At 36.7% G+C, this 23,593-nt stretch overlaps 1 protein-coding gene across 2 annotated transcripts; it reads right to left on the reverse strand.

Annotated features, from left to right (window-relative positions):
* Positions 1 to 512: 512 nt before the first annotated feature.
* Positions 513 to 21,056, reverse strand: TRA2B (transformer 2 beta homolog). Of its 2 annotated transcripts, none has more exons than XM_063102370.1 (9): positions 20,832 to 21,056; positions 9,507 to 9,640; positions 8,268 to 8,430; positions 6,710 to 6,898; positions 4,784 to 4,899; positions 3,637 to 3,720; positions 2,496 to 2,555; positions 1,458 to 1,528; positions 513 to 922 (listed from the first exon to the last, which is right to left on the reverse strand). In XM_063102370.1, the coding sequence occupies exons 1-9, from the start codon at positions 20,865 to 20,867 to the stop codon at positions 912 to 914; spliced, it is 864 nt and encodes a 287-aa protein (XP_062958440.1). In that variant the 5' UTR covers positions 20,868 to 21,056; the 3' UTR covers positions 513 to 911. The 2 variants fall into 2 exon arrangements, with proteins under 2 accessions (XP_062958440.1, XP_062958431.1); XM_063102361.1 differs by having other exon boundaries at positions 1,458 to 1,531.
* Between the last annotated feature and the right edge of the window lie 2,537 nt (positions 21,057 to 23,593).

Genomic DNA, 23,593 nt, shown 5'->3' on the forward strand with positions numbered 1-23,593 from the left:
AAAGGACCTGAAAATAATATTTAAAAAATGAACAGGCAAAGTCTTCAGCTCATCCATGACACAGGTGTAGTGTTCCCTTCTCATACTGTACTTTGAAGCACCCAGTTTTTTCATATGGTCTAAAAGCTAGAAGAACAAGAGTACATTTGTGGTGGAATGTATTATCACTTGCTGATAATTAGTTGAAATACCATTATCCCCTTGTAACAGCTTTAAGTAGCCTTTTAAAGGCATACACTGTGTAACTCTCCTTATTCCCTGCTAAATATAATACAGATTACATAGAGGCTGACAAATCCACATTTATATAAGCATTAAGCATTTGCTGTATTGAAAAACTTTTAGTTCTAATACTAGCAGTACAGAGTTACAGAGCATAATTTTTAACACTTATAGTTGCAGGTATAGTAAGTATGGTATGTTTCATGAACTGGAGGATAACGGGCATTTTTGTCTTTAAACTTACTACTGACAATCCGAACAGTTCTGCTAAGCATTGATATGTTAGAAAGAAAAGTGAAAATCAAACTGTTTATTTTGCTTTTTGTCATTTGGTAGCATTTTACACACAGGCTTCGATCTTCAGAATACCCTGGATTCAGTAGAAAAACCTTTTAAATGAAGTTTTGTACAATAGAAACTTCTCAGCAGTCAAAATTTAGACTGTAAAAAAATACATGCAAAACATACTTTTCTGAAAACACTTAACTTTGAACAAAGCACCAAACTACACAAATGCAGAATGAAAACAGCATTTCAACTCCACCAAAAGTAGTCATCATAAAAGGTGTAAAAGTCACCTAACTTCACTAGGCACTGTTCACTTTTTAAACAGGAGACAATAAAAAATATTGTCCACAAACAATATCCCAGCTCTAGGGCAGGTTTCTGGAAGTCTTCAACTTCATGCTTTAGTAGCGACCTGGGAAGAAAATAAACAAACATGCTTTAATACTAAGGAAATGGATTATCAAGAGTAATCTAATGCTGAGGATTTTAGACTATTCCCTATTAAGAATTCCTATGTGACAGATTCCTTCTTGTGAAAACAGAGGAAGACTTTCACAGAAATGTTACAGGAGAAATGAGATAACCAATGTCAAATAATAGAAATAGTTGTATAACTCAATCTGAGAGCTAAGGTTTTAAATCACTCAAATGTTTGTCCAAAATCTGCGGGACTCCTAAAAACAAAAGCTAGCAATGGTAATGAAATTTACTGTATGTTTACTATTTTAATAACAAGAATAGGATTCCAAGGGTTGATTTCATTAACTTTCTCGAACCATACAATCATTTGGGGTGTGTGGGCATATAACAGGTATAGATAAAACTAGGGGGGGGGGGCGGGGACCCCTACCTGAATTAACCCATTAGCTGCAAAAGGAATAGTTTGGCAAGTCAGAGCATGCCATATAATTACAGTATAAAACAAAATCACATCAAGATAAACTTACGAGGTGAGTATGATCTAGATCTGGAACGTGATCTGTATCCTCCACGACTATAGTAAGGAGAAGGTGACCGCCTTCTGTAAACAAATGCCAAGTTATCTAAGCTTCCACAGATCACAATTAGACTGAATGACACAAGAAGATTTCACACTAGCCCTTTATCAGTTCCCCAAAATAGAAGGCCCTCATGAGCCTTTAAAAATTTTGCATTAGTCATGGGGTTTCAAGGTCTGTTTGAATTTCGAGAATGAACTACATTATCAGGCCCAAGTACCATAAGCACCCTCAAATAAGCTATCAGAGGTTGAATACTCTGTGCTATCTTTGATCCATCAATAATCTGCATACCTTTTACATTTTAGAGAAAAGAAAATTCCTTTACCATTAATTCCAACCATACCCTTATATGAACTATCACCCAAAACATTTCACTTGTGTTTCAAATGGGTTTTAGTTTTGTGTAAAAAAGACTGGCTTGCATGTTCTTGCTTATTTGGAGATGTTTATAAAAAGCAAACTAACAAAACATAAGAGTACAAGAACATAGCAATCAGGAATAAATAATGACTACAGGAGTTCTTACCTCACCGTATCTCATTAAGGTACAAAATGGTATCACTGAGTAATTTACCTATTACAGATGCTCCTTTACTTACAATGGGGTTATGTACTAATAACCCATAGTAGATAGAAAACACCTTAAGTTGAAAATGCATTTAATATACCTAGCCTACTTAAATGTGCTCAGAACATTTTCTATTAGCCTACAGTTATTTGAGCAGAATAATCTAACAAAAAGCCCGTTTTACAATATATTGAATACCGTACTGAAAACTGAAAACAGAACATGGTTGTACCAGTACCCAAAGTACAATTTTTACTAAACATGCATCATCATAAAGTCAAAAACTCTTAAATAGAACCAATGTAACTCAGGAACTGTCTTTTGCAAACACACAAACTACTAAAATATTAGTAAGTGAGCACCTTTATGTGAGGTTTTCTACTGCTGCCCAGATTTTAAATCCTCTCCTGGCATACCTGTAAATCTGATCCCTGTCTTGAGCAGCTCTCCATCCTCCTCCTCCTCCACCTCCTCCTCTGTGAAGACAGAAAAGCAATATACATTCAATTTAGTTAAGTTTTTGAAAGAATACATAATTTTATGTAGTAAAATAAAAACTCCCATGAGGCATGAGTGAAACTTAGTTTCTTGGAATTAAAGTGATGAAGAGCCACATGTGCTATCCTTTTTAGAAACTGACATAGAGCTCTCTCTGGTGGCTAAAATGAGTATCATTATAACACCTAACATTTCTAAGGAAATATTTGAGTGAATTAAAAATAAATTAAAAACAAACCTAGGATCTTAATCTTCTCAGCCTCCACAAATCACTCCCTTCAGTGCCACTAAATACAATAATGCTTAAAAGAAAAAGAGGGCTTCTGTGAGTGATAAAATGCTGTACAATGTCAAGAGCACACTTAAAGACTCATGTCCACAGATACATTGACAGCTGTCAACTTCTTCAACATTACCAAACTGTGTGCAAAAAAAACATCCACACCTCAACACCACAGCAATGTATCAAGGATAATTACTGTGGTCAACAAGGAAGGTCCTCAACTACCTACCACAGCTAAAATAGAGACTTTTACTTATCTTTGGAAGTATTCTCAACGATATCTTTTCCTTTTTGAGTATGATGGGCATTCCCCCTACCCAACCTTTCCTAAATATCAAAATTTTCTCACAAATGCCCTTAATTAATTCTCTGGACTCACTCAAGAATTACTTTTCCTTGCCCTCCAGTGAAATACAGCTATAACCCTTGCTTTTAAAACAGAGATATAGGCTATAATTGTTTCCACCTGCACACTTTAAACCAGAGAATTGTTGGTTTACCTTAACGTTTATAAAAAGAAAATGTTATCTCTTCATTAACATACCAAGTTAAAGTTCCTCTATTTATATTCTAAAATGATCTTTGAACAAAACCCAAACACGTATACCGAATTAAAAGACACATATAACCTTAAAATTTGGTTTAAACCCCACCTTTGTATTTCTTAACAAGTACTAAATCACAGCTTTTATTAAAGGCTAAAACTTATAGTGCTGCTTTAAATTACACCGTAACTGAGATTTACAAAAGTTGACCCTTCTATTTGATTAACTTACCTGTATGATCTGCTATAGTAGTCCCGATCATCATAGCCACGATCATATCCTCTGTCGTAGTAATCCCGACGGCGTGAACTGCCACTACAAACAATAATATATATTTTTAATATATCAAGTAGTCTTTTTTATCTTCCTGGGCATGATTTTGCTATTAAAAACTGCTATTTAGCAGCAACAGATCAACACTACGTAACACAGCTCATTTGGGTCTTGAGGGTAATATACCACCCCCACTTGCCAAGCTTTATGGACATGAATGGGCAACTGCTTTGAGTGTAATTTCTTTATTTCTCTCCTGAACTACAACTGAGATATCTACTAGCAGGCCTTTTCTGATAATGTTAACCAGAAAGTGAATATTAGATATTAATGTTTCTACTGGTATTCTCACCAATATTGGAGAAACATTGCCTTTTCCCTTGTTACAATATACAGAAAAAATCTTTTGAAAACAGAAACTTAAAAAAAAAAGAAAAGAAAAGAAATAAAAAAGTCTTTTGGTTAAGGAGTCACACAGATCCTACTGACTTGCTTTCTATTTCTACTAAGTCTATCAATTCAGTAATCCCACGTATTTTCCAAAGGTAAAATAAAATCACACATGAAGAACGCTGTTTTGGGAGAAGGAAAAATATTCAGCTTATTAAAGAGAACATGACAATCTCATTCTGTAATCACCATTCTCTAACATATATGAGCATTATATTTAAATTTTAACTTTCTTGTCAACAAATGTACACACTCAGTGAGCTGTGACAAAAGAGAAAAATATTCTTCCATAGTCCAGTGCAATGGCTGAAGGCTGTTCTCCACTCTGCTTAAAAAAACCCTTAAAATGCATTTTTAAAGATTTACATATAAACTTAGTATTACCCATAATAGTTAAATTCCTATTATGGGAAAAATGCCCTAATTAGGAACATTTAATTATCCAGCAAAGCCATAATTTATGGCACAAACAGAGTGTTTTCTCTGCACATACTCTACTGAATAATACAGTTTTAGCCAATCAAAAAAGACAGGAAAAATGATTTACACTGTGGCAAGATTAGATGAAGTGCTGAAGACTTTCCCCACATACAAGTGTTTCTTGGAGAATGTGAACAAATTGAACCGTCAATCACACACAGGAAAACAAACTTACTATGTAGGTCTTCCCATGTAAATTCCGGGTGTTGGGGTATGTGGTCTTTTTGTTATAGAAAAATCGACTCTGATCCTACGCCCATCAAGCTCCATTCCATTGGCACGCTCTTTAGCCTTCAGAAAAGAAATAAATTTTTATATACATCCTGGACAAAGCCACTAATTATCTTATTGCTACAAATAAGGTCTGACTGAGGTTTCAGTTAGGTGCACTAACTTATTTTAACATTGGTCAGAATGTAAGTTCTACAACTTACAAATGAGTTGTTTCCATCACTAAATAACCATTTGCAAAAGCTAGTCATAAAAACTTAGAAGCTTATCCAAAATACTACAAAAGCCAATCTAACCCATAAAATAGTACAAAGTCGGCAAATTGTAGCCTGTGGGCCAAATCTGGCCAGATGCCTGTCTTTGTGTGACCCACAAGTTAAGAAATTAAATGGCTAGAAAACAAAAACATTTTATAAGTGAAAATTACAAGCAATTAGAATTTAAATGTCCATAAATTAATGAATGTTTTACAGAAACACAGCCCCACCCAGTCATTTACATAAAGCTGCTTTTGGGTTAAAATGACAGTGTTGAATAGTTGTGATCACAAACCTATAACTCAAAAAATCTAATACATTTACTATTAAATCCTTGAAAAGTTTGCCAGGCTGTGCTCTGGGAGCCAAAAGCTGTGAAGATTAGAGTATACACTAACTGAAAGGCATGAACTTAAAAACAAAAATACCCCATTCTAAAGACTTCGAAGTGTGTTCACAATTTATTGGTCCCTTCAAATCCCTTAATAGTCTACAATGTCATCCACGATATTGTCATGCACTGAATAACAATGTTTCCGTCAACAACAAACCACATGCATGACAATGGTCAGAGAAAGAGGTGATACCATATACTTTTGTGTAAGTACACTCTTTGAGGTTCCTATAACAAAACTGCATAACAATGCGTTTCTCAGATTGTATCCCTATTAAGCAATGCTTAACTGTAATTTAGCTGCATTCATCTTTTAATTCTTCCTTTAGTGATTCAAACTACCCCCTTTAAAATTAGTTTATGGTTTTCAAAATTTAGTATAATTTTCACAAATAATTATATAAAATATTACCTAGAGCTTAATTTCTAAGCTCAACATTGACCATCAGAAAGCTTGTCATTCTCCAAGCTTTTCTCTTCCACATACTTCCCTTTGACCCTTGCAGAAAACTTCAGCTACCAACCTTATGCACATAAAGTCTGAATTTCTTAAACAGGGCCCAGATTCACATAAGAAATTTTTACTCTTTCTATATTCTGGGCTCAAATCAAATTTAAAATCCAAATATGAAATCACTCATTTGCAAATATACACTCAAAACCAGTTTCTTTTTTCCTTCTGCGTCATAACTTTATCACTTCTGGTTACTTCCCATACTAGAAATAGCACAATGAAAGCATTAATTAGGTATTATAGTATTATAAATGACAGAATTACTAATATTCTTATATGTTTTAGTGTATATACTTCAAAAAGTTCACAGAAAAGTAGAATTGAAAGATAGTATGAATCATTTCGTAAACTTATGAAGTATCCTTGAAACAAGTGACATGCTGGGCTTTACTTCAAAATAAGGTGAGAAAGAGGACTGAATTGGGGCATAACTGGCTGCAGTTGATAACTACTGAAGCAGGGTGATAGGACCACCTGACCTAAGTCATACTTTTTCTGTTATTCTGCATAATAAAAATCCAAAGTATAACTGATTTTAGTATCTGTTCCAAGAATGCATTTCCATTATAGCTCAAAAAACAGCTACATATCCTATCCATACAATAAAAACAAAAATTGGCCTTATGCAAAGCACTTGGTCACTACTAACTCGGAGCTAACAATAGGACTGGTGTTTTACAAAGGTACAGGTAGGCTTTTACTTACTTCCTTGGCATCATCTACATTTTCAAAATATACAAAGGCAAATCCTCTTGAACGCCTGGACTGCTGGTCATATACGATTGACACATCAGCAATGGGGCCATATTTAGAGAATACTTCTCTCAGATCTCTTTCTGTGGTATATAAGCTCAACCCAAATACTCCAAGACAACAGTTGGGATCAGGATTTGCCTAGAAATAGAAAAATGAAGTTTAAACTTTGAAAACTTGTCATTTATAAAAAATTGTTTTAAAAGGGAAACACAGTAGGCAAAAATGTCCCTAACAATAAAAGTACATAACAATCAGACCAAACATCATTTATAAATTACAAAACATTACAGCAAGCACAAGCATTTTTGGTAATTGTCAGAAAAGACTGCAAAAGGAATAATTTCAACCTTAAAAAAAATTAAGTGGGGAAAACGGGTTCATACCAGTGAAAAGCAAACTTGGCATCTTTTTTTTTTTTTTTGGAGTTTGGAGGGCAATTTGGATGAAAGATTCACTGTCTAGGAGTTTATTCTGAGAAAAAATTGCAAATTCATAATAGGCACACAGAATATCAGAGTAGCACTCTATTAAACCAGAAAAAACTTTCTTTTTAAATTTGGAAGGTACTCCATCTATACAATGGAATGCTTTGAATGGCCAGAAAGATATAGAAGACCATTAATTCTACTTTCAAAAAATGTAATAGTATACAAAAACTGTTTTTATATGCACATAAATGAAGCCCCAACAGAACTGTCTTGTTAGCTCAGCTGGTTAGAGAGCAGCCTTATAATACCAAGGTTGTGGGTTCAGATCCCCGTGCCAGTTAGCCAAAAAAGAAAAAGAAAAAAGAAAAAAAGAGGCCCAAAAGGATGTGTACCAAACCGTTTTAACAAGTACCGAACAGCTTGAGCTCATTACTAAACTGCCCCCCCATCAAAAAACATGAACATTTAGAATGTCATTGACATTCCACTTGCCATAATGAATTTACCTAGAAGTTCCATTTTTTCATACACTAACAATTTACAAAGAAGAAATTCTATCCCACTCTAAAGACACAAACCTCCTGTCCTCCATAAAACCACTTGGATTTATACAATGAAATCATACTATAAACAAAATACCGTATTATCATCTGGAATCTCTCATAGAATATAAGAAAAACCTTAATACCCCAATTAGCTTAATGTTAAAAGGGAAAGTTAGGAGAACATCTTGTAAAAAGCTAATGAAACAAACCCAGAAACCATGAGAAACATTTAGTGTGGAACTATACGTTGTACGATTATAACAGTAACGCACAATGGAGTTTTAAAGATTGACGGGCTGAGTTACACCAGTGTATCAATATTATGCTTAAGTGACTGACAGGCCAAATGTAGACCATTACATAGAAGACTAACTTACAAAAAAGAGACTATCTCAAAACATTAAAAAGCCCCTAAAGATTTCACTCATGTATTCACTGCTAAAGCTCCACTGGCAAATAAAATCAGTTGACACACACACAGAAAAGTAAATTTAGACAGTCCATTTCTTTGAAAACCATTTTTTTTCATCTTACCCTATTCCCAACATGACGCCTGCGAGTAGACATGGGAGAATGACTGTGGCTGTGCCTTCTGCGATAGTCTCGACTGTAGGACCTGCTACGGGATCGTCTATGGGAGCGGGACCTTGACCTTGACCTTGTATAATGCCTTCGAGAGCTTCTTCTGGATCTAGACCTGCAAGACAAAGGCTTCAAAGGTTACAACTAAACAATTGACAATAGATATGGTGTTTAATTCTTTTATTGCTCTATTCCAGTTAAATTCCAAAAGAGTGAATACAGTCCAGACATATGCTAACACAGTTACCAAGTAAGTGGGATCAATACCTTTTTTCTCTATCTATAAATCACCTCAACTTTGCTAGGAAGTGTTTCAAAACCATAAGCTCTCTTCCAACATTTCTTCCAATTAACATAAAGGAAGATTAAAAATTAACATGCTTATCTTTGAAAATCATAAAGCATGCAGCATTTTACTAGCTCTGTTTGTGCCCAACTTTCCCCCTCAGAATACCACCCTCTATTTTTCGGTATCTCTCATTATGCCCACCATTCATTTAACAAGATATCAAAATCACCACCACAGGTAGTTTTCCCCAGCAGTTTTTAAAAAAATGAGTGTCTCTTGACTAGAGTTACCATGTAAGTTGCCATCTAAACTAGGACACGCTTGAGAAAAGGGGTACTATTAAATGTGCCTGACAACAGGCATAAACTGGGATTGTCCCGGACACCCAGAACATATAGTTTACTGTTAACCAACACTAACAACAAAAGTAGTACGCTGTAGTAAGGGTAAGGTATTACTTATTTCATACACACGTATATTAATACACTAGACTACACCTGCTTATCACCAATTCCAGTTACCAATAGCCAACGTTCTGTAGTGTATTTGCCACACTAACAATTTACTTAACTCTTAACGAATTCTCACAACAACTCTGAATAACTGGTACTAACTTGCCTTTTATAGATAAGGAAGCTAAAGCTGAAAAGGTTAAAGTAATCTGCCCAAACCAGCAAAAATAGAGGTAAGATTTGAACCCTGACTCCAAAAGCCCAGGCTCTTAACCACTTCCAGGCTCTTAACCACTTAGTCTTCTGTCTTCCACAACTTAAGTTCATTTCTAGTACCAAAATTAAATAAGCCAACAAATGATCTAACCCTCTCTACCTTCCTGGTTTACAAAATACACCAATGTCAGAGCTAAGAGTAACAGAAGAAAATCTCAAGACATTCTTTCTTACCTAGATTCAGATCTGGACCTGGACTTTGATCTGGAACGCCTGGAATCTTCCTTGGAGCGAGACCTTGCAGGGGTATGCCTTGCAGATTTCCCCGATCCGTGAGCACTTCCACTTCTGGAAGCAGAACGGGATTCCTACACGTAGATGTCAAAAGTTTAATTTGTATACTTTCTGGGCAACTTTAAAAACAAATAAGCTGCTGTGAGATAAATGGTGAGGGAGAGCAATCCCCTTTCAAGATAAGAAAACATAGGTAAGGGCAGAAACTGAGTATACCTGGTATAATAGTTTCAATGCTCCAACTGACATAAGTCAATTAATTTGTTTTCTTTCACCTTTTTGGAGCAGAGATAGGAATTATCTAACTCCATTCCTTTCAGAAAGAGGTGCTGAAGCCAGGCAGTTAAGGGAACTGTCCAAGAATTATGTATTGGGAATATTATTCCATAAAGACTAGGGTGAGGAAGAACCTTATTAACTATGACACCTATACTTTATACCTATTTCAACTGAGTTCCAATCAATAAAACAAAACCCTATAAAATTTACTTTTAAAATGCTCCCCCCCCCTCCCAGAAGACCTCAAATTTCCATGTTGTATTTATTGGGTGGGAAAAGAGACAAGGACATTGATCTCAGTTTCAAGTCCTAGAGAAAGGTAGAAACCTAGTGGGAAGCAAGGAACAACGTGAGGACACTAAGCTCTGTAAGACCCTATCGCATCTAACCATGGTGGGAGACCCTTATGAAACTCAAAGCAACCAGATGGAACTACAGCAGAAAGTCAGTGAACTACGCAGAGGTAAGAGCAGAGAGGGTGCCAGAGATTCACAGCTTCTTCAGCTAAATGGAGATAGGCGAGGGCAAATTTATGGGAAACTAGGAATAAGTAAATTAGAACCCTTTAAAACCAGGACAGATTCAATCAGGGGCTCCTAATCTAGGGCCAGAAAGGGAAGGAGTTCAGGAACAGCACACAAAAACCACTAAGGACTGTGTAACTCAACTCACAGCTTTCCCAATAAAACCTGGGACTAGCTAGCAGGTAAGAGGCACAAAAAAGATGATCTCTAAAGAAAATAGCAAAGGAATGTCTAAACAGGATAACTAATTTATCAACGAGCCAAAGACATACAGTCAATTAGCAGAAAAGGCATATGTAGTAAATAATGGAACCAGGGAAAAATTCCACCAAAGCACCAAAACAGTGAATGAAGTATAATCAAATAAGACAACCTTTGTTTTAGGTTATCTAACTTATTAGGCAAAATAAAAGGTATAGTCCAGTGAGTCTTTCTACCAAAGATACAGCAGACAAGGCCAGACTCAAAAGAAAGCAATATTACAGTTAAGTCACTGTAGGGTATAAATCAAAGTTGAAGCTTCTAGATAAAGTTATCACAAGAGATAACCCTGTGTGGCAGATCTTCAGAATATTCTGGCCACTCTTAAAAGAATACAAGATATATTATTTTAATTTATAGGCCCAAACGTTTTAGAATATAGTTCTGTGGTTTACAGCATAATGGGGAAAGTTTGGAATATATTTCCTACAACGGTCAGGGGAAAATTCTACACACAACACAGAAGAGACAAATTAAAGTTTGAAGTTGAAAATAGGGAAGGAAAGACCAACAGCCAATAAAATGAGTTCATATCTTTAGGCCCTAAACAACTCCAGAAACTCATCAAATAAGACTTCAAAATCATTATAGTAAAAGATGGTGTGAAGTGACATATAATGTGACAGCCTTTCTCCTCTATCCAATCTGCTCCCCGATAAGTGACTGTAAAGAGATAAAAGAAAAAGATGGTTAAAAGATGTTCTGAGGAACCCCAACTAACAGTCTCTTGGATTTCTCAATCAAATGTTCTTAACAGAAACATTTCTCCCCTCTCTCCTGCCTTGGATGAAGGTCTCAAAAATGAGGGTGTAGTTTCTGCCACTTTTACCACAGGCAAAAAAAAAGCTTATCTAGAAGAGTAGAATGGGGATGCCTTTGTTGATTCCAGTGCTAGAAAGATTACTTCAATTTGTTCAGGAAAGGAGAGCACAGTAGTTAAAAGATTATCAATAAAGTAACTAGTTAATAGAAATCAGTCAGTCTAGGAATCTGAGCATAAAGAAACAGTGGGTACAAAGTCAAGATTCAAACCTTGAGACTTCAAGCTTCTTGCTTCATTTAACAGAAAAGCCTCACTCCAAGCCAAGATCCTTTCTTTACCAGTCAAAGAGGGAAGAGAGAAAGTATTCCTAGCCAGGAAATAAGCCTTAATGAGGTTTCCTCATAAAATTCCAGCAGATCAAGAGTCAAAGAAACAATATGACGTCATAAGAATTTTCACGCAGCCTCTAAAACTAAGGGGCTATGCAATATATTTTGCGAGCAACAATTTCTTAGACCAGGAATAAAGGAAATACCAGAACACAAAGACTTCCCCTTCTACGCTGACACCTGGTTGGGCTAACACCTAAACAATGCCTCTACCTTCTTGTCAGGGACATTTTCTTAAAGAACTTACACTCCTTACTATTACACTGGTCATTTAGCTGGTTGGGAAAATATATGCAAGGGAATTTCACTTGTCTAGAAGAACAGAGAGCTAAAATTAGCCAAATCCAAAGTATAAAGTTAACTTTAAACCTTCATACACAGGCAAATCTAAAAAAATCAGTTGGGAAAGCCCCTACACATCGGGATACTTAAAATTCCACTCTCAGGGCGGACAAAGCTTTGTGTGTCAACACATTAAAACCCTATCAAAAGAACTACTCTTGACACCAATGCCTCAAGGAAAAGGATCATGAATAAAATAAAACAAAAAATTCCCTGGAAAATGCTCAGGAAATCAAGTCTTTTACGTTTGATCTTACCTGTATACTAATATACAACCTGTAGGGAACACATCAGGTTAAAAACAAAACTTCTAGCAAATATCTTAATCTACACGACCCTATTCTGAGAACAGCAATAATCTTAGAAAAACTTAATTGAAAGAGACAGAAGTAGGAATAACCATCCAATCTCTATTATTTTAAAAACCTGATGCAGCATGTTAGATTTAGAACAGTGGCTCATAAAGAGGCAAGCACTAAACCTCTATAGCATTTCAAAATACAGAGCCCTAACCTGGAGTCCATTTTAGTAGGTCTGGAGTTGGGCACCTACATTTCTTAAAAAGCATTTACACATTTTATGATGTTAGTTAAGCCTCATCAATTTAGTTAATTTCAGAAGTTAAATGCTGCCTACTTAATTTTTTTCCCTTGGCAAAAGCATCTTCCTGGAATCTTGTTTCTGTCCACTGTCTTCCTGTTCTGCCTGCCCCTAGACCAGAGGCCTGTTTCGCTCTTACATCCCCAATGGCCTGGAGAAAAGACAACTTAAAACCTAAAGATGCTTTGGCCAAAGAGGAAGACAAAAATGAATGAATGAGATCATCGATAATTAATGATCGCCTCATTAATTTCACCTTAAATTAGCTTGGGCCATATAATCAGATTACAAACTGCTTTCTTTCCCTTAGGAGTCTCCACCAGGGCTCTCTCTCTTTTTGGACCCCCAAGGACTTTTCAGGTTTCTTGATAAGAGTCCATGGGTTAAAACGAAAAGATAATATCCATTCATATCACTTTTACTCCAGCTATTTGCCTGTTCTAGTAATTCAGAACGCAAAAGCAACATTTTTGTCATTAGTTTGTGTGGCAAGAGATTTTATAGAACAAGTGGAGCAAAACAAATGCAAAAACTATCCCCTACAAATGGACAATTTTCTTCTGGTTTGAAAAAAAGAGAAATATTAAATGTAAAATGCACCAAGTTTCACACTGTGACAAAAGGCCTAAAATAAGCATCAGAAAATGGATCCTTCAAGAAATGTCATTTAAGTCACTTTCTCCAAGAACTTTAAGACCAACAACACTCAGAGAAAGTTTTTTAAGTTGTCATCATTTCAGAAAGAAGTCTGAGAGGATACCCTTGACATTCTCACCTGGGTAAAAGACAACTGTTGGTTGGCTACTACCAGGCATTATTCTGATATGTGTAGTTATCCCATCCAACTGACGGTAACAACCACTAATAATCTGACTCGTCTACTCAACTAAAACAAAACACAAAGAAGAGAAACTTTTGGTTGATTTTCTCAGTAAGGGATAGGGACAGGGAACCTGAATAAAGCTACTTTATACCTGTACCTCCAACACCACCATTATAATAGCTAAATGCTGACAGCAGAAAAAGGAATAAAGCACCTGCTATTATTGCACTTTGAATTATCCTGTTCACTTGTGTGATCCACCTCTTCTAAGGGAAGCTACTATATTTTATCAGTAACGCTAGTCATTCTGCTGAAACAGGCATAAAACAGAATTTAGAGAATCATCCTTTTGTATTTAGCACATTTGCATCTTACAGTCAAGGGCCTAAATGGTCATAAGAAAACTAATGCTTTCATGTCCAAAGAACTATTCTGTTCAATGCTTTGCTTGGATTTTGGGTGTTTGGTTCTATAACCATCCTGGTGATGTTCTTCTGAAAAACTGACAAACAGAAAACATTCCACTATACACTGTTCATTACTGAAGGAGAGGGGTCAGTGCACTTTAAGAGTCCAGAGGGGTGGCACGTACCACCAGTTCCAACTCTAAAGGTATTCACTTACGACCCAGGACCAGCAGTTAGAGAGAAGAAAAATCTAGAGGACAACATAAAGCCAACTGTTACCCATGCTGGAGTGCTCATTGTTGCCTGGTATTTGACTACAAAGGATTATTTTTTTAAATTGCATTTCAATCATTTGACTAAGCAATTAAAATTAGAATTACCTAATTTAAACGTTTCCCCTGGAAGGCACTTCTTTACCCTGTATATATTTTCTTCTATTAAACAAATAATGCATGCATGTTTAGCAAAATATACAGGGACACATAAACAGACTAGTAATTACTTAGCGTAGTGCTTTCTGATTCCAGATTACTTCTTATCTTAACTTCATTTTTATTTCTTTTCTTCATTCTTCCGTTTCAAATTCTGACTTCTTTCATCTTCCCCACTTCACACAAATTGCTCAATATTCTACAAGTGGGACTTCTGGTCTGATACTTAGCATGCATTCTTTCTTTTATTTTTTCAAATTTCAGCTTCACTTATTCCTGAGCTTCAAATACTCATTTATAAAACTTGTCAAATGACGACTTCCGCATTTTCCTTCTTCAACATTAACCTTAATAGAAAAAGAACAGGATGAAGAATATTTTAAAACTCCAGGATAAAATCCAGTGCCAAAACTGAAACTAGAAAAAAAATCCCTTTTGTTGTTTTGGATTAAAAAACAACAACAAAAAAACCCTAGAATATGCAGCTCAAAAAACTGAAACTACAGTTTTCTGTTGGTTCTAGATTATATATGGTAATCAATTTCATTTGTCTACTCCAAATAGATTTATCACACTTAAGTTATACATGAAGTGCGCCACTGAACATTTGCTGTTCATTTAACATTTTAAGAACTACAATTACATTTCACACTTCTTACTTATGGTATTCACTAGAAAATATGCTAAGTGTCAAAAGCACATCTTTAGTCAAAAAGTGACACAATACAAAAGTGCAAGAAAGGAAAGCACGGACAATTCATCTGTACAATGATGACAAAGGCTCAGGGATGAAAAGGTTTACAATATTGTGACTTGTCTAGATAGGATAAAGAAACATACTCAATGTCACACATTATTGTAACTGCATCTTGAGCTCTGTAGAAAGACAATGTCAGGAATTCTGACAATTTGGAACTGAAGTGTTCAACCCAACCCTGGGAAAGCTGCTCTAGTGAGATTTTATCGTATGAATAATCCCATCAATAAATTTAGAACCAAAATCATAAAAAATACAAAATCAAGCCAACCAACTAATATATGCTATGAAGGGAAAGCAGAACAAATCTGAATCTAACAGTAATATTTCAAAAGATTTTTGTTGTTAAATTTTTCCCCTCAATGTACAAAATATTAGTCTTCTCGGTGTCCAAAGGAGAAATCCTACTTTAAAAGGTGGCAATACTAAAAGAAAATTATAAGCTCACCTCAAATATTTAGTTGATCAGTAAAGTATAAAAGTGTCTGCTGAACAATCTAAACGAAATACTTGTCTTCACAACATATTCTACATAAGGATCTGATGAACACTCTAAACAAAATGCTGTCATAAAATATTCTAGTTTTCATCATCCTGCATTTCACCTTATGATCTTTCATTTTACTGGCAATCGTTTCCTCTCCTAGTTATGTTTTCCTTCTGAAAAAATTAAAGCTTTCTTTCCTTAATAAAACTATAGAGAAAAGTCTTATATCTGGGAATGAAGACAATTATGGCTATCCTGCAAAATGCTGTGACATCTTTTCTAACAAAGTAAAAACAATTTCCAGTCTAGTTTCAAAGTCAATTATTGTTTAATTCACTTAATCTAGGAAAAATTTTTTAAATAGCCTTTATTTAAGGGAGTCTCAGTAATTGATTTTCTTTTAACATCCATCACTAAAATGCAATGGGAATTGTTTGCTGGCAGCGCAAATGTAATCGTGGAATCAGAATGCCCAAGCAGGTTTCTTTAGGGCCTCCTAAAGGTTATGTACAGTTACAAGGCTTAGACGTAGAAGATACTGAATAGAGGCCAAAACTCTACATATCACAACTTTTTGACATGAATGCCTTCCTGCTGATATTTCATTACTCTTTCCCAGCTGTCTTCCCTTTCTTGTATGCTAAGAACAAAACCACTACTAGATAATATAAATATTAGGTTTATTTCAACTCAGCTGCTAAAGTTCAAGTGGCCACTTTATAAAACCAGAAGACCAACTATTGGGCTGTTATTATCACATTTGGTTAAGAGACCCTACTGAGAAATAAACTTGTCACCCACACAATTTTAGTAAAAATGCTTCTAGGGGCTACAAACTGAAATTCATTTAACATTAAACATGCACAAACCAATTAAGTTGATAGGTGAATGTTCTTATCAATATAAAATGGATTATTTTATTTTTTGCAGGTAAACTGTCTACCAGAAGGATCACTGGATAGAAAAATCCTAAAAGACTGAGAAAACCATCTGACATGTCTACATCAGTTGTAAGCCTGTGCTTTTAAGAAATCTCTTGCAAAAACAGCACAGACACTTATATTTACCTTTATAAAACATTCAGTGCTTCCCAGCAAAAGCAAATATAAACATGCTTTTTCATGTTTTAATCTAATATCTAAGCACAAAAATTAATGCAAAAAAAGGGAGGCCTGATCCAAGCTGTCATACATGACAATCTTTGCTGATAAAAGTAACTGAAAATAACCTCCAAAACGCAATTCGAAGCAAAGATTTTGAGGAATTCGAAGATTATAATTTGCTATAGTCAACAATTTTTTGGCTTGCACCTTAGAAACAATACCAAGTGATGACAATATCTAATTCTATGTGACCCACGCTCCAAAATACTAACTTGTGTAAAAACACTTAAAATTCCTAATATGACCATACCTTGTAAGAAAATAACACAATTATGCATAAACAGTGACCAACATAACAAAACAATGCTAAAGCTCAAAAGATATACACCATTGCAGCTGTCCTGTCTTGGGCAAAATGTGAACTATAAAAGCATTAATGTTTTATCATTTAGGTCTGGGGTTTCTGTTTGGAGAGAAAGAAGGGGGAAAAAGCTGTACGAAGTGAATTCCATTTACACCTCCCACCATCTTCAGTCTTTTGACAAAACCAGCAGTACTGTACTTACCTTGTAAAATCACTGGTAATTTCAGTTTGAAAATGCCACCTTTTAGTTCCAGACAATATCCACATATTAAAGCATTTTTATTTAAAACGAAGAAAATATTTCAACCTGGTTTCAAGAGACTCATGCCTAACTAGGCTCAGAGTGATACAAAACAATTCAAACTATTTCCTCCCACTTGACATTAATTCTTTGTTAAAAAAAATTTGATGACAGCTACAATTCTTTAGAAGGAAATAGATCCAGAGATGTTTCAGTTTTGAAAATTAGAATTTAGAGTTAGGGGGCTAAAAACAGGAATACAAAGAGCCACTCCAAGATTAAGCAGAAGGGAAAAACCACAGAAACTGAAAGGCAGTTCGATGGGATAGTATCTGGATACTATTTATCTCTACAAGAGAATAAGACTAAAGTAATGTGCCCATGTTGCAAACACATTGCTTCTACAAGAATAGTTAATATTCTATCAGAGTGTTTGCTAGGTCAAAACATTTTCTTAAACTGCTTGCTGACTGTAATCTTGGTAATTCCACAGAAATTAAAAACATCTGGTCCATACAGTAGTGTTACTTTGTTTCTGGATTCTTTAGGTAAAGACTCATTTGTAGAAACTTCTAATTAAAATCATAAGGAAGATAGAACATTAAGATGGGTGCAAGACCAGACAACATACAAATCTCACACACCCTACATCACCACCATTACCGAACCTTAAGTTTACTATACATATTACCACCTCTTACCTCTAAACTTGCTACCAACTGTTTATTCATGCTCTTATACTGAAGAATCATGACATCACACTACTTCTAAGAGTGCCTTTTTCCCAAAGTGTAGGCTGTAGCCAACCACTTGACAAAATGTGAGCAATTTTTGTAAAGTACTGGAAGAGACTTAAATCTGGGAATAAAAGTTTACTTTTGCGTGTGGTTTGGCCAGATCAGGGAAGCCAACCAACTAGACCCTTATATAGATTTTAATATAAATCTTCCAACTTTGAGGTGAACTACACTTGTGTCAACAGGAGTCTTCAAAAAGTTCATGAAAAGATCTGTATTATTTTTTAATTTCATTTTTCTACTAATTTTTTGAAGTATCCTCATTCTCTTAGTGACCAAACAATAATTTTTTCCACACACCCAACCTTAGTCTGTTTAGGAAAAGAACTTCTAAACTCTAAAGGAATGAGCTGGGGCGGGGGATGCAAGGGGTGTGGGAGCGTCTGGATTAGAGACAGATAAATAAGGAGGGAGATTCCAGCTGAACTCGAGATTTGTTATTACTGACTACATTAACAACAGTTCAGAATGTTTAAGAGCCGAGTCGAATAAAATTCATTTTTCAGGCCCCAGAGTTTATACTACGTATGTCCAAGATCACTACCTTGAACACGTTTTTCACTGCTTTCACACACTTTTAAAAGTTTAGCCTGTTAAGACTTAACTGTTCTACCCTGCATTACTTTCAAAACTGTTCCACTGAATTTTATGGTTTTGCCAAACAATCTTTGCGAGTCTAGACACGTTTGCTCTAGGTGTATTCCAACCATTTAAAGGTTCCAATTGGAAAGAAAACAACAAACAAAACAATGTGGAAGTATTTCACAATTTCAAAATTTCTCTCCGTGCACAACTTAGCGAAAACCTATTGGGGATTGTAAAAAACACTAGAATGTCGGGGGGGGGGGGGACACACAGAACCAATAAAAAAAATTTCAAATTAGTGGATGGCCATGTCTCTTCAGCTGTTGCAAACCGGTACCTATTTCCTTAAATTGTTTCCTTCCTCACGAAAAATATACTAAATTCTTTGGGCATTTTCCACTTCCTCAAGCAAACCATGTGACTTCAAATATACTCAACTAAGAGCTCCTCTAATCAGAAACTGGTCATTTTGTATTCCCTCAACAGTGCAAAGGTGCTCAGTAATTTTTATTTAACAACGAAAAACTTTAAAACACGTGCTTGCCAGATCAAATGAGACAGCTAGTTTCAACAGTACATTTCAACTGGCGGCAACTAGAAGCCACATTTCAACAACTTGTGAGCGCAATCCAAACTTTCTTAACCTAGGAAAGAAAGAGCTTAAAAATAATCGCGCACACAACGGTGACCCTGGCGTCAATGTTAGAGAAAAAAAAAAAAAAAAAAAAAAAAAAAACCCACACCAAAATCTAAAAACTCAATAGTCGTCTGCCTACTTAAGGCAAGGCCTGATTAGTTCAAACTAATCAGATATGGCTCCAAAATTACACAGTAAATTCACTAAGGTGCCAGGAGCTAAAACAGGAAGTTTCTTTCTCAAAAATACCGTTTCTAATAAATTACCTAAAATCTCTTTAAGATGATTGTTAGCTAAGATATTTAAACAGACTTGTCTACCTGACAAATAGTATTTACATCTCAAGGCGGCCCTACCGGCAGGAAACTTAACAGGTAACAAGTTGTTTAAAAACAAAAAACACCCTCAAAAACCAATTTCTGTGATTTTTTGTTATCTTCTAACAAATTCTCCTTAGCCTCCAAATATGTGTAAAATTCCATCAAGCCTTGTACTTCAGCACCATTATTTGGTGCATTCCTAAAACCCAGAGCCCCACAGTCAAGATATGCTAATAAACCTAGGAATTTTCGCATTCCCACTCAATTTAACTAATCCTCACCAAACTCCACCTTTAGGAGATGGAAACTTAAAAACACAAACCAAAATAATGTACCATCACACGTTGGGGTTCTCAGCATCAGAACGCCTCAAAACAAAGGAAACAGAGGCATAAATTGTTGCCCGTCAATTTCTCCTTCAGTCCTGTGTAAAAAAAGTCTCCATAAAACCTTGTGGTGTATTCTAGCAGGATACTGGTAACGATTTTTGGCTGGAAAGCCCTTTCGGTATCAGAGAAAAGCATTCTATTTCGACCAAATCCAAAGTCCTAGCGCAATCCTAACAGTCTACGTCAGATTAGTCTCCATCTGAAAAGAAGTCCGATTAACACCGTAGATTCTGTCCTTTCCGGGCCGATGAGACGGCCCTTCCTTAACCTAAATACCGGGCGAAAGACCCCAAAGAACGTTGTCTTTCTTTTTCCACCCCACCACACGGGCCCGCGAGTCGCGGCCTGCGGCGGATCGGGCCCCGTTGCCGCGCGGCTCCTCCGCCATTTTGTGCCTCTGGCAGGGAGCCCAGACCGCCAGCCCAAGATGGCTGCGGCGAGGCTTCGTAGGAGAGCAACGGCGAAATAAGACACCACTCCCCTCCCCCAACGCCGAAGGGACGCAGCGGCCATTTTTACTCTTCCCCCACCCCCATAACGGATAAAAACGGTCGTCTCGGGTACAAAGCCACATAAACCCGCCAGTGGCCTCCTTCGCGACTAAGGACACTGTCCACAAGGCTTTTTAAACTCTGCCTCCCATCCCGCCCAGCTTCAGACTTCGGAACCTAAAACGCTTTTGCCTCCCGGCCCGAGGCCGATGGGCCTAGAAAGAGATGCCAGAAACTGGGACCACACAGCCGCCCCCTACACCACCTTTACGTACCCGCTCTCCGTAGTTCTGCTCGCCGCTGTCGCTCATGACTCCTGGCTGCTGTCGCCGCTCGATGTGCTTCAATCGAAGCTGCCAACCTCTTGCGCCTTCTTCAAAGAGGCTCCGCCGCAACCTCGGAGAACGCACCGATTTCCGAGCCCCACAGAGCCGAAGCGCTCCGTACCGCCTCCACACGGGCTCTAACTCGGCCGGACGTGACGCGGCGCTTCTTAGCCCGCTCCTCCCCTCCCAGAACGCGCGCTTTCCAGGCCCCGCCCCTCTCGTTCCGCCTTCCTTCTCCAGCACTGGCGCGTCCCGAACCGGATGTGACATAAGCCCCACCACTCGCGCGGCACCACCCTCATTTCCCGGTCTCTCGGAGGCGGGAAAGTGAATGTGTGGGTGGGCTCTGTGGTGATCGTTGCGGGGTACCGTGATTCAGCCATGCCTGAATCCCTTCTGGAACTTAACAGGGAAACCGTCGGGGGTGGGGAAGGAAGAGGTGCCGCCGCCGTTTCTCCCATCGTTTGTCCCTTTCTTCCGCCGCATTAGTTTGTCTCGGTTTGTGTCTTCTTTTGGTTGGAGAGGGTAGATGCGCTGGGTTCTTACTTTACTTTGCATTTATTTAGCCTTATTTGTAGATCTTTCCTTCCTGAATAAGCCTTACTCTTTTTTTTTTTTTTAAACCAGATTTTGATACACAGGAATCAAGTACAATCTTTATTCTGAAAAAGTTAGTGTTTAAGGGAGAACCGTGATTTCTAAGTGCTAGAGGTATGAACAACTACAGTGGTGTCAAAAGGAGGGAAGATTAATTCTGCCATTACCCAAGAGTATACTGTATTGTTGGGTACAGTGGGAAGAGCCCAAACCTGGAAGTCAAATACTTGATCCTTCTGCACTTCGGTATCCCCACCCGTTATCAAAAAAAGAATGGTACGTGGTTGGTGAGGTACTCTGATACTTGCAAAGGGCCATTTGATTTTTTTCAAACAGCTTTATTGAGATATAACTCACATACAATGCAGTTTCTCCATTTAAAGTGTACAATTCAAATGATTTTTAGTGTATTCACAGAATTGTACAACCATCACCACAGTCAATTTTTGAACAGTCTCATCGCGACACAAATAAAACCGTACTTATTAATAATCATTTTCCATCCCGGATCCTCCTCACTTCCGACAACCCTCCTAGCCCTTGGCAATAACAAATCTACATTCTGTCTCTTTAGATTTGCCTATTCCAGACATTTCACATAAATAAAATCATACAGTATGTAGTCCTTTGTAACTGTTTTTTTAAACTTAGAATAATATTTTCAAGTCTCAACCATATTGTAGAATGTGCCAGTGTCTCATTCCGTTTTATTGTTGAATTATATTCCGTGGTATGGATATTTCACATTTTATTTATCCGTTCATCTGTTGATAGACTTTTGGACAATTTCCACTTTTTAACTATTATGAATAATGCTGCTGTGAATATTCATGTACAAGTTTTTTAAAAAATTTATTTTTAATTGGCACGTATTAATTGTATATAACTATGTAGTATAGAGTTGTATTTTAATACATGTATACAATGTGTGATGATCAAATCAGGGCAAATAGCATATCCACCATTGCAAAAATTTGTAATTTTTTTGTGGTGACAGCATTTAGCCTCTTCTCTTCTAGCCACTTGAAAACATACAATAAATTATTGTTAATTATAGATGCCTAGGACTACTGTAGATGACTAGAACTGATTTTTCCTATCTAGCTGTAATTTTGTTATCGGTTAACCAATCTCTCACTATCCCACCCTCCCCTTCCCCTTCCCAGCCCCTAGTAACTACAATTCTACTCTGTACTTCTATAAGGTCAACTATGTTTTTTAATGCGTGAGTGACAATGCAGTGTTTATCTTTCTGTGCCTGACTTATTTCGGTTAACATGTTTTCCAGGCTCATCCATGTTGATGCAAATGACAGGATTTCATTCTTTTTTATGGCTTAGTAGTATGCCTTCATGTATATATACCACATTTTCTATATCTGTTCATCTGTCAATGGGCACCTAGGTTGATTCCGTATCTTGACTTCTGTGAATAGTGCTGCAATAAACATGGAGGTGCAAATATCTCTTTGGTATGCCAATTTACTTTCCATTGGATAAACACCCAGCAGTGGGATTGCTGGATCATATGATACTTCCATTTTTCATTTGTTTTTTGAGAACTTTCATACCGTTTTCCATGGTGGCTGTACTACTTCACATTCTTACCAACAGTGCATGAGTTCCCTTTTCTCTACATCCTCCCCAGCATTTGTTATTTTCTGTCTTTTTGATAATAGCCATTCTGATTGGAGGGAGATAATACCTCATTGTGGTTTTAATTTGCATTTCCCTGATGATTGAGCATTTTTTCGTATACCTGTTGGGCATTTGTATGTTGCATGTACAAATTTTTGTATGAGCATGTGTTTTTACTTCTTTTGGGTATATACCAAGGAGTGAGGTTGCTCAATTGTATAGTAACCCTATGGTTAACTTTTTGAGAAATAGTCGAACTGTTTTCCACTGCAGCTGCATTCATTTTACGTTTTACACTGCCACCAGCAGTTTCTCCACATCCTCACCAATACTTGTGATTTTGCATTTCTTAAAAAAGAAAACTATAGCCACCGTACTGGGTATGAAATGGTATACCATTATGGTTTTGATTTGCATTTCCCTAATAATAAAAATGATGATAATTTTTTCATGTGTTTGTTGGCCATTTGTAGATCT

This window comes from Cynocephalus volans, chromosome 1, assembly GCF_027409185.1.
Source record: "Cynocephalus volans isolate mCynVol1 chromosome 1, mCynVol1.pri, whole genome shotgun sequence".
NCBI classification, from domain to species: Eukaryota; Metazoa; Chordata; class Mammalia; order Dermoptera; family Cynocephalidae; genus Cynocephalus; species Cynocephalus volans.

Coding starts and splice junctions, on each gene's coding strand:
- TRA2B (XM_063102361.1), bottom strand. CDS start 20,867: ATGAGCGACAGCGGCGAGCAGAACTACGGAGAGCGG. Junction 9,641..20,831: donor AGCAGAACTACGGAGAGCGG/GTACGTAAAGGT, acceptor ATCTACGTGTAG/GAATCCCGTTCTGCTTCCAG. Junction 6,899..8,267: donor GGCGTCATGTTGGGAATAGG/GTAAGATGAAAA, acceptor TTCTATTTCTAG/GCAAATCCTGATCCCAACTG.